This window comes from Nyctereutes procyonoides, unplaced genomic scaffold (genome assembly GCF_905146905.1).
Source record: "Nyctereutes procyonoides isolate TBG_1078 unplaced genomic scaffold, NYPRO_anot_genome, whole genome shotgun sequence".
Taxonomy (NCBI): Eukaryota; Metazoa; Chordata; class Mammalia; order Carnivora; family Canidae; genus Nyctereutes; species Nyctereutes procyonoides.
Genome location: NW_026575036.1, coordinates 16,039,966 through 16,053,364, shown reverse-complemented (window position 1 = coordinate 16,053,364; position 13,399 = coordinate 16,039,966). Strand labels below are relative to the sequence as shown.

The following is a 13,399-nucleotide window of genomic DNA, read 5'->3' as shown; positions in this document are numbered from 1 at the left end:
TGCCTACTAACACATCAAAGGCGTTGCAGAGAAGCTCAATAAACTATAACTCAAAGGACAGGTGGAGTACAGTGACTGTGAGTAACTTGTCAACTCACATCTTTCAAAGCCAGACCGGTTTATATTGTGCATGCATTACAGTTGTATGAAACATTGTCTCGGTGCGTTCTTCTCGAAGGACTATGGCAGCAGCTGTAAGACTACTAACAGATTACACAGGTCATCTTGTCCACAGGCAAACTGCTTGTACAACTAGAACATTAACAGTTCTTTTTAAGTTCAAATGAAACTGTCACAAGAAAGACTTGATGTATTTTATATGTACTGGGCAACTTTAGAAACAGCCATTTATTATTTGGATAAATGTATGATTTGTTCTGCAATACAGAGTGAAATTTTCAGTTTATAGCCAGTCTCTTCACATGAGCAGATTCATACCATTGCAATACACAGTTCATAAATAAAATTCTACTCAAGTAGGCAGTAACTAGCAAATTTTGAGTCAACAAAGTCTCATATATAATTCTCTTCACCAAAGATGAGTCTCTCGGATTTCCGCAATTATTTGACTGGCTCCTTGTAATGCCTGTATTAAAAAAGAAAAAAATTATAGATGCTTATTCAGTTATAATATCAAAGAATCTGAATTAGGTGGGGGTAATCTCTCCACTTGGTATGGGGTAGATTTATACTAATCCCTTTCTTCTCTGGAATTTGAATCTAAAAATCTAATCAAGTACCAACCCCCGGAAAAAGATCAGCCATCATATTGAAGACTACAGACCTCCCAAGGATCAGAATGCATTTTTAACAGTGTAATGTTTACATCTACCACCCAAGTGTGACAATTCAAGACCCTTTACAGTACCTTTAGCATGTCAGCTGCTTCCTTCCTGCGCTGTGCCATGTCCTCAGATTCAGTCAGAAGATCATCCAATAAGGATGACTTATACAGCTGTCCTACTAACTCACTCTGAAGAGTATCTTTCACATGATTAACCAAAAAATGCATTACTGCCTTTGGCACACTGCAAAAACAAAACACAACAGATGATTCATTAATTTAGAATAAAAGCCTAAGTTTTAAAACACGTATTTTCAAAACAGATAATGGAATCATCAAGCAATATTAATCTGATTTCATACTACAGTACTAACCTGTCCTGAATGTTCTTTCTGACTATAAGAAAATATGATTTGATGAGTCGTTCAATGACCTCACAATCTCGCTGTTCACGGGCAGATAGTTTTCGTGCAACGGGCACTGGCTAAACAGAGTGAGGGGAAGAAAAAATTTTTACTTTTGTGCCATTTTGAATCAGCAACATTTAAAAGTTCCAGGAGTTTTTGTGACTTTCAGTTCCTTTTGTCTTTTGAAGTGTTTTCCTAGCAATCTGGTTATCTTAGCAGTGTTCACCCATTTGCATGGCTTACCACATCCAGCAGATTTACAGCGTGGCCTTTTTGTGGACTCGCTGGCATAATTGGAATTGGTTTTGATTTTTCCTCAGCTAGTAACTCTTCAGCTTTGGAAGTTTTCAGCATTCCTCTCCAGTTGCCTGTTGTTGGTTCTTGACCACCATCTCCAACCCCACCACCACCAGCCACAACCTGAAAAAAGCACATTCCAAAACCTATTCCCGCTGTATCATATCTGACATTACCTAAAGTTCATTTTCTTTGACAGCAGTCAAGGAGAACACACATCCAGTACCCATCTGGAATTTCCTCTATTCAGACAGATGACAGAGTCAGAAAAAGATGGTAGGTGGCATGTATAACTGGAACCCTGAGCTATCATAAACAAGAGGTTTTGTTGTCATTTCTTTGCAAGCCTCAGCCAACAGATTTAATTTTTCTTTATCGTTTGCTAACTTTAATATTCTAATATTCTTCCTCTTCTCCAACCCCTCTAACAGCAGATTGTGGGAAAAGCATAAATAAACTGCCCTTAAAAACAAGAGTACTTATTAAAAGCACAAGGAAAAACAGCTGCCATTTAGCCTAATTTTTTCAAAGTAATCTCACACACTATTGAACTATGATCTCTCCAAAAGTTCTATGAACTCATGTCTCCAAAACTTCAGAGTTTTCTATGTTAGCTTACATCTTTACTGGTCAACAAAATACCATAGGATAAAACTAATAAAACAAGAATACACTCACAATTCTTAGGCTGGCAGTGACTCTGAAGCTGCCTAAAATGTGGAAAGAAATCTAGTAATCTCAAGTACTTTTGCACCTTCTTTTCTAGGATAGCTGTTAGTTTATACAAGAAAGTAAGTTTAGGATAATGGAAAAAACAGTAACTCATCAACATTTAAGAATAGTTTTAGATACTCCTTAAAAAGATCTTACAGAGTGTTATGGCAATTGTTAAAAAAAATCAGCTTTCAAAACAAAAAGAACTGGGGGTCAATTATAGGGTGATGAATGGTTAACTAGCCTTTTGGGGGTAATATCACTGTTTAATTTTTCCAAAAGTCAGTTTGGGGTATCATTCTGAATCAAAATACTGGCCCAGATTGCCTCAAATATGCTAGTTAAGATATGCCATAGCTCAATATAGGCAGTATATTTATACACTAATGTTAAAATGAGTAACTGTATCTTTAAACACCAGTGAACGATTAAAAAAAAAAAGTCAGCAAATTCAGAGTGATGCTAGGAGTGAAATAAAACTTAAAGCAATAAATCCTCAGCACAGTGGGCTGAGAGAAGGTAAGACCTTTATAAACTTTTGAGGTTCAGAACCTTACATCTGGACAATAAGTGAGGAAAGGAGCCAACGGCAGAAAAACCAGAAATAAGGATGGGTCTGAATGAGTCATTGATGATTTCATTTTCCCCAAAAAAAGATGATCAAAAATTGACAGTCTCAAGCACTTGCAGTCCCTGTTTTGAATTTGCTTAAGCTACCAAGGCACATGTTAAGCTAGGTGTTTAGGGTGACAAGGCAAACCGCATGGAAGCACAAGAAAGCAGGAGAGGGTTATCCATTAGTACTGGACAGAGCTCAGAGCCTTTAAAGAGGAAATGTTCAAAAGTATTAACTTTCATCTCTGGAATCTCAATTCCCTACCACAATATTAAAATCAAAACTAGGAGAAAGCCTGTAGTTGTTATTTAAGGAAATGTTTAAACTAGAACTAATGCCATCTTAGAAGGGTTAGTTAGGTAAGAGAAACAAAAAATGGAACACAGACAAGGGGCAGATGCTATGGTACAAACAGCTTCTCCAATGGTTTTGAAGACAGTGTTTCAATGAGAACCAAAGGTACATTTCCATTCTGAAGCAAGAGACTCACATTTTTAGTTTCTCTTCTGCTGTCCTGAATTAACTGTTAAAAGATATGTTAAAACATGCAGTTTAACAAGCAAAATTTAAATACCAATAGCCTGAATTTCAAAAGTGCAGGATAATTTCCTCTTTAAATTATTTTTGTGTGCATCTTTATTACAAGCAAAGGCATGTCAACAATATAAAGTATACGCTGTTATATAATTTAAGATTCCTATTAGAATGAAATGATCTAACCTTAGCACAACATCCCACATTAATGTTCTGCTATTACTGTACAGTGTGGTGTCTCCAGATGATTATGTTGCACCAAACAACTAGGCATGCAGGCTTAGATTAAGAATCAGAACAGACCTTGCCATCAGCCTCAGCAGAAGCAGCAGGGGAGGGCTCCTGGGAGGCAGGTGCCAAAGCACTTGGAACTTTATAAGACTAAAGGCAAAAAATGCAGGGAAAGAAAATCAAGGATGCCAAAAGTGCATTCAGAAACATTGTATAAATGTAAATTTTTCTTCTCTGTATCAAAATAGTAAAGTAACATGAGAAATAAAAGTAATTATGGGATATAAAATTATGGCTTATTCGTATTTCTTATATTATTGTCACCTTCGTTAAAAAACCTTCTTCAGATGAATACCTAAGAAAAATCCAAATTCAAAAACTTCATTTTTACTTTTGGAATCTGGTAAGATCTTTTCTGGTAAAGAATTCAAGATAACACATTTGTATACATACATTTTAATCTATGCAACTGTTACAGAAAACCAAAACCTATTATGTGCACATTATCTTCTCTCCAAAATGCCTTGTTATAGTAAAGTCATTTCAACTAATTTTACAAAGTTGATAAAGTCACCATAAGCTTTGTTTTAAAAGCTCAATATTTTGGGGTGCCTGGGTGGCTCAGCTGGTTAAACTCCCTGTTTCAGCTTAGGTCATGATCTGGGGGTCTTGAGATGGAGCCGTGTGTTGGGCTCTTCTCAGCCTGGAGCTTGCTTGAGATTCTCATTCTCCCTTGATCCCGCTCCCCCTCTCTTGTGTGCACTGTCACTCTCTTGTAAAAATCTTTTTAAAAATAAATAAAAGCTTGGTATTTAAAATTCACCTTTAAGCATTTTTTCTAATGTTTTCAAGATACCATTATCTTTTACTTCAACCTATTTTTAAATAAACTTGCATATCTTCACTCAAACAAACAGTTCCAATGAAATAGTAAAGGGAGACGAAGAAAAGACTGTTCCTAGAACTGAGTAGTATTAAGGCTTACCAATCAATCCTTTGCATATTGGGAATATACTTTTAAAATACTGTTTTTTTTTACCTTGTCTCGTGATACAGCTGAAGGTAATTCTCTTGCTAGCCTGTTTCTCCTTTGTTCCTATAAAACACAACCAAACCAAAGTGATTATCAGAGCACTGAGATGGAAGCCTACTAAAAAATGTTCAGCTGAATTGAAAAGTGTGGAATAACTTACAGTATATCCTCTCACTGTTGGGACTCATGCCACAATTTTATTTTAAAACAAACAAATCATTTAACCCAATGCTTCTCAATCTTTTTTTCTGCCCAACACACCTGAAGGATACAATATAACGTCAGTTATAGTGGCTCCCTGTACCAGGGATTCTCAATTGAGGGGCATGGGCCGACATCTCTGCCTTTCCCACTAGGTGTCCATGGTTTCAGCTGTCCCCACATAAACGTGTGCATAAGCCTTCAGCACACCATAAGGAATCTTCTAAGCGCACAAATGACAGAAAACGTAAGCCTTTAAAAATCACTCCACCCTGCACACCTCTGTGTTAAATTCACACAATTCCCACCCACAAAACCCTGAATACTGTGGCAGAGGTTATCCTTTCAGGATGTTCCATTTCCTTTATTCTAAACTCTCCCAGAATAAAAGTAGAGAAAAACCTAATTTAACAGAATGACCACCCACTCTTCTAACTTGCTAATATCGGGTAACTGGTACAAAGCTTAAGAAACAGTGTTAAGTTCAAATCAACAGGTAGTGAACACCTACTGTATGTCAAGCACCATGACCGGTGCAAGAGTGAAAACAGAAAGATGGAGGTGTTCACAGCTCTTTCCCAGGGAGCAACAAAGACCTAGGAAAGCATTTAGGTTAAATAAAGTCAAAATTGCTCCTAAGGAGCAAACATTTTATGAGCACTCTCAAACCTGTGAAAAAGACGTTAACAAAGCTTCCACTGTGATCTTTTATACTTAAGATTTTCTTTTGACAGATACTTGGCTGATTTTCATTTTTCTCATGGGGAGAATCCAGTGATAAAAAAAATAGAGCAGACAAGAAAAATATGGGGATTTAACAACCTTCAGAATAAGGTTGTTACATATTATACATATTGAAGAGGGACAGGACACAAAGCAAAACAGGAAAATCTAAAGCCCAGAAATTCTCATCCTAGTTCATTACCAACCAGTTATGACCTCAGCTGGCCCTGGACAATGGTCCTGGTTTATTTTAACTTTGTTAACTGGACAGGTTACCAACTCTTTCTAAGCCCTCAGTTTTGTAGTCTGTTAACATTATCTAACCTTAAAAGATTGTTGTAAAGATTACTGAGAATATCCAAATAATGATCTTTGTCATGAATCATTAAAAACAGGGACATGCTCATTTGTTTAAAGAAAAAAAAAAAAAACTTAGCTGAAATCATCATAAATGACCTTGTCAGTATCACAAAGTCCCATACTTTAGTTTTCCATTGAAGGAGGTTTCAATGTTACAAGAACTAAATCTTTATTCTAAGTGTCTACATGCTAATTTTTACATAATGGTTACCCAGTGCCCTTTCCAAGTGCTTTAAAGTGTCCATTTTGAATTTTTCTTTTCTGACACTGAGTCACCTCTGCTAAATAGCTATAAAATAGTTCCCTATACCTGTTACAAAGAGAAGGTGCTTGTTTCCTCCAACAGTGCCCAGCAAATTAAGCACTAAAAAAATACTGTTACCATCTGTGGGCCTCAGACTCCTCATCTGTTTAACCAAGACTGAAGTGGATGACCCAGGGTCCCTTCCAGTTTCCAAATTACATGCTTAGAATTTTCTGTCCATCCATATGCATAAAAGGAAATTTTATAAAGAAGAGGACTCTTAAGGTCTTACTGGATTAACGAGTAAACAGAAAAACTTACTGTTCTTGGATAAAAGTAGCCAAGAAAGAAAAAAAACAGCATCTGGATAAATTGCTTTATCCACTAGCCTTGGCTCTGTGTGAGATCTTAAACAACTTGCAACGTTCAACTCAAATGGGGAAAAAAAAGAGCTATGAAATGCAACCACCCCAGCACTGATGAAAATTTACTATTAATTAATTTAGGTAATTCTTGGAATGTTTCCTTCCCAGCTTTCAGAACCAAATGAAAACTATTTTAAACACACTTAGTTTTGCACTCTTCAACCTGAATAAACTACAACAGTTACTGAAAGGGAGCAGGCAGGCAGTCCTTCAACACTATATCAGTGAATCCCAGGTCCCCTCTGAATTACAATTGTGTAAACAGAAAATGAGAAAAATGCCTCCAGGTGGTTTTGACAATTAAATTTATGTAACAATGTAATGCTGTCATACTTCCTGGGATATGACAGACAATAAATGACATAGCCTATGTATGTTTTATAGTTATCCCATGCTTGGTGAATTTGATACAACTGATTTACAACAGATTTTTTTCTCTCTAAAGAGACAATTCAAATGGTATTTACCTCTATATTATTGTTCATTAGCCCACATGCATCAGCAAAGTCTGGATGTTTTGTGTTGATATAAGCCAATTCAATCGCCACTAAGTTATGGACCTAGAAAAAAACAAAATTAGACTGTATACAAAAATACAGCGACCTAACTACTTTAAGAAACAAAACTTAGTAAACAGTTTTTAAAAAGACAGTATGGGAAACTGATGCCTAAATTAATAGTCAATAATTATACTCCAACTGATACATGTTATGCCATATAATTTGCTCTATCTTTTGAATAATTTACATCTCAGCATCTAAGAATGCATTTCCCCCCTTTAGAGGGAGGGGAGGAAGTGACCTTAAGGTAGTTAGAAGTACTTTGCTAGAGGAAAAAAAATTCCCTGATGCAAACCTAAAGTTCCAAGACTTTACATAATTTTGCTACTAAACTCAGGTTCAGGGGCACCTGGGCAGCTCAGTGGTTGAGCGTCTGCCTTTGGCTCTGGTCATGATCCTGGGGCCCTGGGTTCCAGTCCCATATCGGGCTCCCTCTTCGGGGGGGACCCTGCTTCTCCCTCTGCCTCTGTCTCTGCCTCTCTGTATCTCTCATGAATAAATAAAATCTTTTAAAAATAATAAAACCTCAGATGACCTGCTAATCCATTTCAAAGTTTCAGTTCAGTTTCAATAAGAAAACATTTCATAATCAGATATAAAAGCTGTTAACTTTGAGTAAAGGATACATTGAAAGACCTGAGATAATGACTGATTAGCCTTAGACACACAGTTTAAATAGTGTATGTGGTCTGAAATCCTAATAACAATAATCAAAACAGGACAATAATCAAAAAGGAAAGTTGAAATTAATTTCCCCAGCATTGCAGAGAGATTAGCTCCTTCAGCTGCCTTAAATTGGGTATTAGAAGAATACTAAAACATCAAGAACCAAGGTGAAAAGCATCTATTCAAGTGAAATTCCAATGATTCTGTGCTGTCACTGGGTAGACACTGAGATCAGGCTAACTATATTCTGCTCCTCTCAGTCTGAGGGTTCCACTCGCTAGGGAAACTGCCAAACAGCAGCGCTCACATTCTATACTTCCAGGGATGGTTTTGTACTCTTTGTAAACCTCCATGGGGACTCGCCACCATCCTGAGCCAAGGATCCAAATGCACTTCTAGTGACCAGAAAGGGAAACAAAACACCCAGCCAACAAATAGAGACATAAGGCAATTTCAAATGCTTATCCCCTATTTTTGCCAATTTCAGCATTTTTAAGGATAGCAGTAACCCAGAAAAGAGCAGCAAGCAACCATATTACAGTGTTGCATCATCAAACAAGCAAACTACAAGTGGCCAAATTACCCTGATGTACTAGAGCTAAAATAGTTTGCTATATAAAAGCTCAGTTTATCAGGCCTGATTATTAAACTAATTTTCTATTAGATCAGTGGTGCTATATAGTATAGCAAAGCTATTCACAATTGTCAACACTAACTCCATTCTTAATGAAAACCTATAGCTGTAGGCTAACAGTGATTAAGATATGAAGAAAACTATACTTCATGCCAGAATTACTTGTGTCCTTTGAAATAAGAGTGAAGTTTACTTCTTTTTCTTCCCAATACACTGGGAAACATGGCTTAAACTCTAAAGTACTCCTATTGCTATACAAAAAAATTTCTTTAGTGGTTACCATGATGATTTGTGAAAATAGCAGCTCACCATTTCATTTGTAACAGGTAACCGCTTACGAAGAAGACAAGTCACTACTTCAACTATGGCATCATGAAGTTTAGGAAACCGCAACAATTCCTATAAATGATAGAAGAAAGAAAAATTTAACGGTCTACTTTGTTTAAAGGAAAATTAAATAATCACCAAAATACTGAATTAGATTTTAAGCAACATATAGCATTACACTTCAAATCACTTTCAGATAAGGAAAAATGCAGATTTTTAACTTATTTTTAGCCCATCCACAAAACCACCACTTCACGTCTTTTACTACTTAATCTGACACGTTACATTTCTCAGTTACCTGTGTACTATAATTGCTACAGTGCTGAATAATCCTTTGCATTTCCTCATGAACCAGCTCCACACAACGCAGGCTGGGTTCTTCCAGACGTTTGATTTGCCGCTTAACCAATAGCTCAAATGAAACTTCAGGCACAAACAAAGCAGGACGAGGACCCTAAAAAATTTTTGAGCTCTTATTATAGCTATATTAAATTTTAATTATTCCCTAAGTTAAAATAAATCATGTTTTTTGGTATTTTTCATGAAAAGTGCTTCCTGATATTAAGTATGAGGGCAAAAATACAATTCCTTTAAAGATATAGCTAATGGGTTAAAAATTATAATAAACCCTTAACCTTTTAAAAAATTTCTAAAAGTTGAGCATACTCACAGTAGCATTTCTGATGGCAGTCAAAATGTCAATGGTGTTAAGGCCACCTAGTGGGTCAACAGATTCTAAAGTTCGCCCAAAAGTCTCATGGAAAATATAACATATCCTAGCACCACCGCATCTGAAAGGCAACGAAGTATATGGTTTCTATTATTATTAAAAGGGAAAGAAGCTACAAGTTAGAAGCCTTTCTATAAGCTTTTAAGGCCTTATTGTCTGATAAAGTTCTCAGATAAGCAATTACTTTTAGATCATTTCCATGTGTTCTCAACTCCCTTATGAACCAGTTTCTGTAATTTTTTTCTTTTAATGAACAAGAGTCATTCCACAAAAGGCATCCATCACATGTATTTGTTTGCATGCACACAGACACACATACAGAATAATGGTCTGTCCAAAAACATTAGGTAACTAAGAACTATTAAACATCTTTTCTCTGCCCTTAGTTTCCTTGACTATGAGCTTTTTAAAAGACAAGAAATGATATCTTGTTTATTTCTGTTTATTCACAATTTAGAGAAAAGATAGGCAAACTTTTCCTGTAAAGGGCCAGATAGTAAATAGTTTAGGCTTTTCAGGCCATACGGTCCCTGCCACGACAACTCCATTCAACTACTGAGCACAAAAGCAGCTATAGAGAAAAATACAAACAAATAAGCGTAGCTGTGTTCCAGTAAAACTTATGCACACTGAAATTTGGATTTTAACATGTCATGAAATATTCTTTGAATATTTTTCAACCATTTAAAAATGTAAAAATCCTTCTTGGCCGATGGGCTACAGTTTTCTTCTGCTTTAAACAAATTAAATCTCTACTATCCTCTACTTTCTTACCGTTGTCTAAGCAGAAGGTACCAACCTACATTATGTTAAGTGAAATAAGCCAGACACAAAAGGACAAAGATTATATGATTCCCCTCATATAAAATATCTAGAATTAGCAAATTCATGGAGACAGAAAGTAAATTAGAGGTTACCAGAGACTGGAGGAGGAGGGAACAAAGAAATACTGCTTAATGGTTACAGAGTTTCTGTTGGGGTGATGAAAATTTTAGAAATAGACACCATCTGATGCTTAGACAATATTGTGACTGTAACCAAATGCTATTAAACCACACTTAAAAATGGTTAAATTATCCATTTGCCTCCAACCGATCCTTTCTCCAAATAATTTTCCATAATGATTAAAATTATCCTTCTAAAATGGGTACTCCTCTGACTGAAAGTGTTTTATTTTCTATGGCAGGAAGTTCTCTAAATTCTGAAGATATCTGACTTTCCACAATCTTGTTCTCAGATGCCTTTGCTGCCTAACCGCCTGCTATGTCCTGCCACCGTACATGCCATTCCCCAAATACACCCTTTGCATTATTCTTTGCTGTCCCAAAGCCTAAAACACTCTTCCACTTATTGCTTCCCTATATCCTATTCAGAGCCCAACCTGAACACATTCTTAACTATGGCACTTACCGTCTCTCAGAGAAATGTAAATGATCTCTCCTCAATGTTTTAAGGCTTAAATGATTACACAGATAGATATCTGCTTTATTAACTACTTATAAAATACTTATATATATATAATATATAAGCACTTTTCTAGATGTGCAGTATATTAAATAAGTATTTAAATAAAAATACTTGATTATACACCTGTTTGCCACCGAATCATGCCTTGTGTTCTTGTTCTACCTTACCCACTAAGTGCTTCAAAGGCTCATCTTAGTAATCTGTATTTCCCCTCAATATGCCGTATGTTTATATATAATATATATATAATATCATATATATATTTATATATATTATAATATGACTAACCATTCACCAATTAGTTAAATACTGTCTTTATAGAATTAACTCACATAACAGGCCACCTGTGTCACACAAAAGTACACAGAATACACACACCGATGTGTGTATAATTTCACAAGTGGTAAAATCTGAATAAGCTCTGTGGGCTGTACCCTTGGTCCATTTTCTCATTTTGTTTCTGTACTACAGTTATGCAAGATGTCAACACTAGGGAAGATGGGGTGAAAGATTAACAGGACCTAGGAAGGCATATTTATTCGCAACTTCCTGGAAGTCTATGATTATTTCAAAATTAAAAACTTTTTTTTAAAGTGAGAGTTCAGAGAAATGAACATTCTTACATATTGCTAACAGTAAAACAATATAATCCACTAACAGTGTGGCAACAGGAAGGGATTTTTAGGATGTTCTCCCTTTGATATAGTAATTCCATCCTAAGAATTTAGCCTAAGGGTTTACTCAGATTCATGCCCCCAAAATAGTCGATCAAAACACTGTTTATATTTAAATGAAACTATCAGTAGTAGGGTACTGGTTCAAGACATGAGGATGTATCTAAAAAGCAAAATACTATGTAAATTTTAAGATTGATAATAGAAACGTGTAATTAATATTAGTTGTTTATGACACAATAATTTAAAGGAATGATTCCAAAACAGCATGATAGTGTTTTGATCTGATTTTTGAAGATGTGTAATACAGGCATTTATAATATTTTATCATTGCATTGAAAAACGTCTAAGTTCATGCCAAAATTAGCAGGGATTATTTCTGGATAGTGGAATTAAATCATTTTGTCCTTCTGTTCTTTTTATCTGCATTTTCTTTTTTTTTTCCATGAAAAATCATAGTGTGTCTATTAAAGAGACAAATATTTAAAAAGTTAAATTATCAGTTATATTTAAATGCTTATCAAAGTCTTGTCTAAAAAAAACAAATTTACTGTGCTTTACCTAGTTTACAAAGCATTTTATTAACACATATGTCAGACAGCATCCTATTATTTCTGCAAAACACTATTCTGCAAATAACAAATAATGATCAGAAAATCTCAGAGTTAAAGTCACTGTTACGAAAGCAAAAGTAACCCAGCAATTCAGATAAGCAAACCCATAGAGAAATTCTTTACTTACAGCTCTGAAGTTTCGATATATTTTGCAGTTCCTTCAATAGTGTTACAATATTCTGTGGCGAATTTGGTGATAAGCTGGAGCAGAGTAGCACTTTTATCATCGACCGGCTCACCATAGCTATTGAGGAGAGACTGATACTGGGCAGCTAGAACATTTATCCTGGTTTTCAGCTCTGGTAAGCAATCTCTGATGTGATGCATCAGTAACCTAACAAAGGTCGGAAAGAAAGGATTCTTACAATAAAGCTGTGTATTCTGAAGACCCAAACAGGTCAAATTTTTAATGTGCCAATAATGGTAAAAGCTGTCAAATAATTTGTCCTGGCAGGAAATAAAGCAATATTAGGCTGGAACTAAATGCTTAGTGTGAAAAAAAGACACGATGATACTTGAGCCCACACTTTTTACATTTTTCAGACTAAGTAATCATTTTCACTGTGCTGAGTATCCACAGTAAAACAGAAGTCAGTAATCAAAATTATGTAGATAGAATTATACTGAGTAGCTTACTTTCTATGAGGTAATTGTAACTAATATAAAAATAATTTTTTCAATGTTTATCTGGCTCTCTAGCAATCGCTACAATTTGATGGGTTGAACACGAACAAAGAATTTAGTCAACACTTTTTAAATTTGCCTTCAACCCCATCTTATTAAGATCCAAGTCCATGAGCCTTTATTTAAGGAATACGACAAAAGTAAGAGAAAACAACTTTCATTTCAGTCATTTAAAAATCATCTAGAAAGCTTTTCCAGTCCCTCTACCATCAGTGGGTATTAAGGATTCAAGGTATATACTTTAAATTCTTTTTATGGATAAGAACAGAAGACATCCGAAAATAACAATTGGTTATGTAAAAAATAGACATTTTATTTTAGTTCCTGAAACCCCAAGGGGAAATTAGTCATCTGCTATTTAGTTCTATTATCAAAAGAGTAGACTGTCAAGAACTTCATAATTAAGACATTTTAAAATTCCCTTGAGCACTCCTAGACTACATAATTTAACGCCAGTCACCTGAACAAAAAGAC

The 13,399-nt window shown here is 35.4% G+C and overlaps 1 protein-coding gene across 10 annotated transcripts in view; it reads right to left on the bottom strand.

Moving 5' to 3' along the window:
- Positions 1 to 330: 330 nt before the first annotated feature.
- Positions 331 to 13,399, bottom strand: part of DNM1L (dynamin 1 like) — a 49,688-nt gene continuing 36,619 nt past the window's right edge. For 4 of the 10 annotated variants that reach the window (XM_055318562.1, XM_055318565.1, XM_055318572.1 and 1 more), the window contains 12 exons: positions 12,369 to 12,575; positions 9,427 to 9,547; positions 9,055 to 9,210; positions 8,739 to 8,828; positions 7,037 to 7,129; positions 4,623 to 4,679; positions 3,656 to 3,733; positions 3,309 to 3,341; positions 1,435 to 1,611; positions 1,159 to 1,268; positions 869 to 1,028; positions 331 to 586 (listed from right to left, as the gene is read on the bottom strand). In XM_055318562.1, coding sequence (XP_055174537.1) covers positions 530 to 586; positions 869 to 1,028; positions 1,159 to 1,268; positions 1,435 to 1,611; positions 3,309 to 3,341; positions 3,656 to 3,733; positions 4,623 to 4,679; positions 7,037 to 7,129; positions 8,739 to 8,828; positions 9,055 to 9,210; positions 9,427 to 9,547; positions 12,369 to 12,575 — 1,339 coding nt within the window. In that variant the 3' untranslated portion in view covers positions 331 to 529. The remainder of the gene's footprint in view (positions 587 to 868; positions 1,029 to 1,158; positions 1,269 to 1,434; positions 1,612 to 3,308; positions 3,342 to 3,655; positions 3,734 to 4,622; positions 4,680 to 7,036; positions 7,130 to 8,738; positions 8,829 to 9,054; positions 9,211 to 9,426; positions 9,548 to 12,368; positions 12,576 to 13,399) is intronic. The other 6 variants (XM_055318564.1, XM_055318566.1, XM_055318567.1 and 3 more) reach the window with 3 other exon arrangements.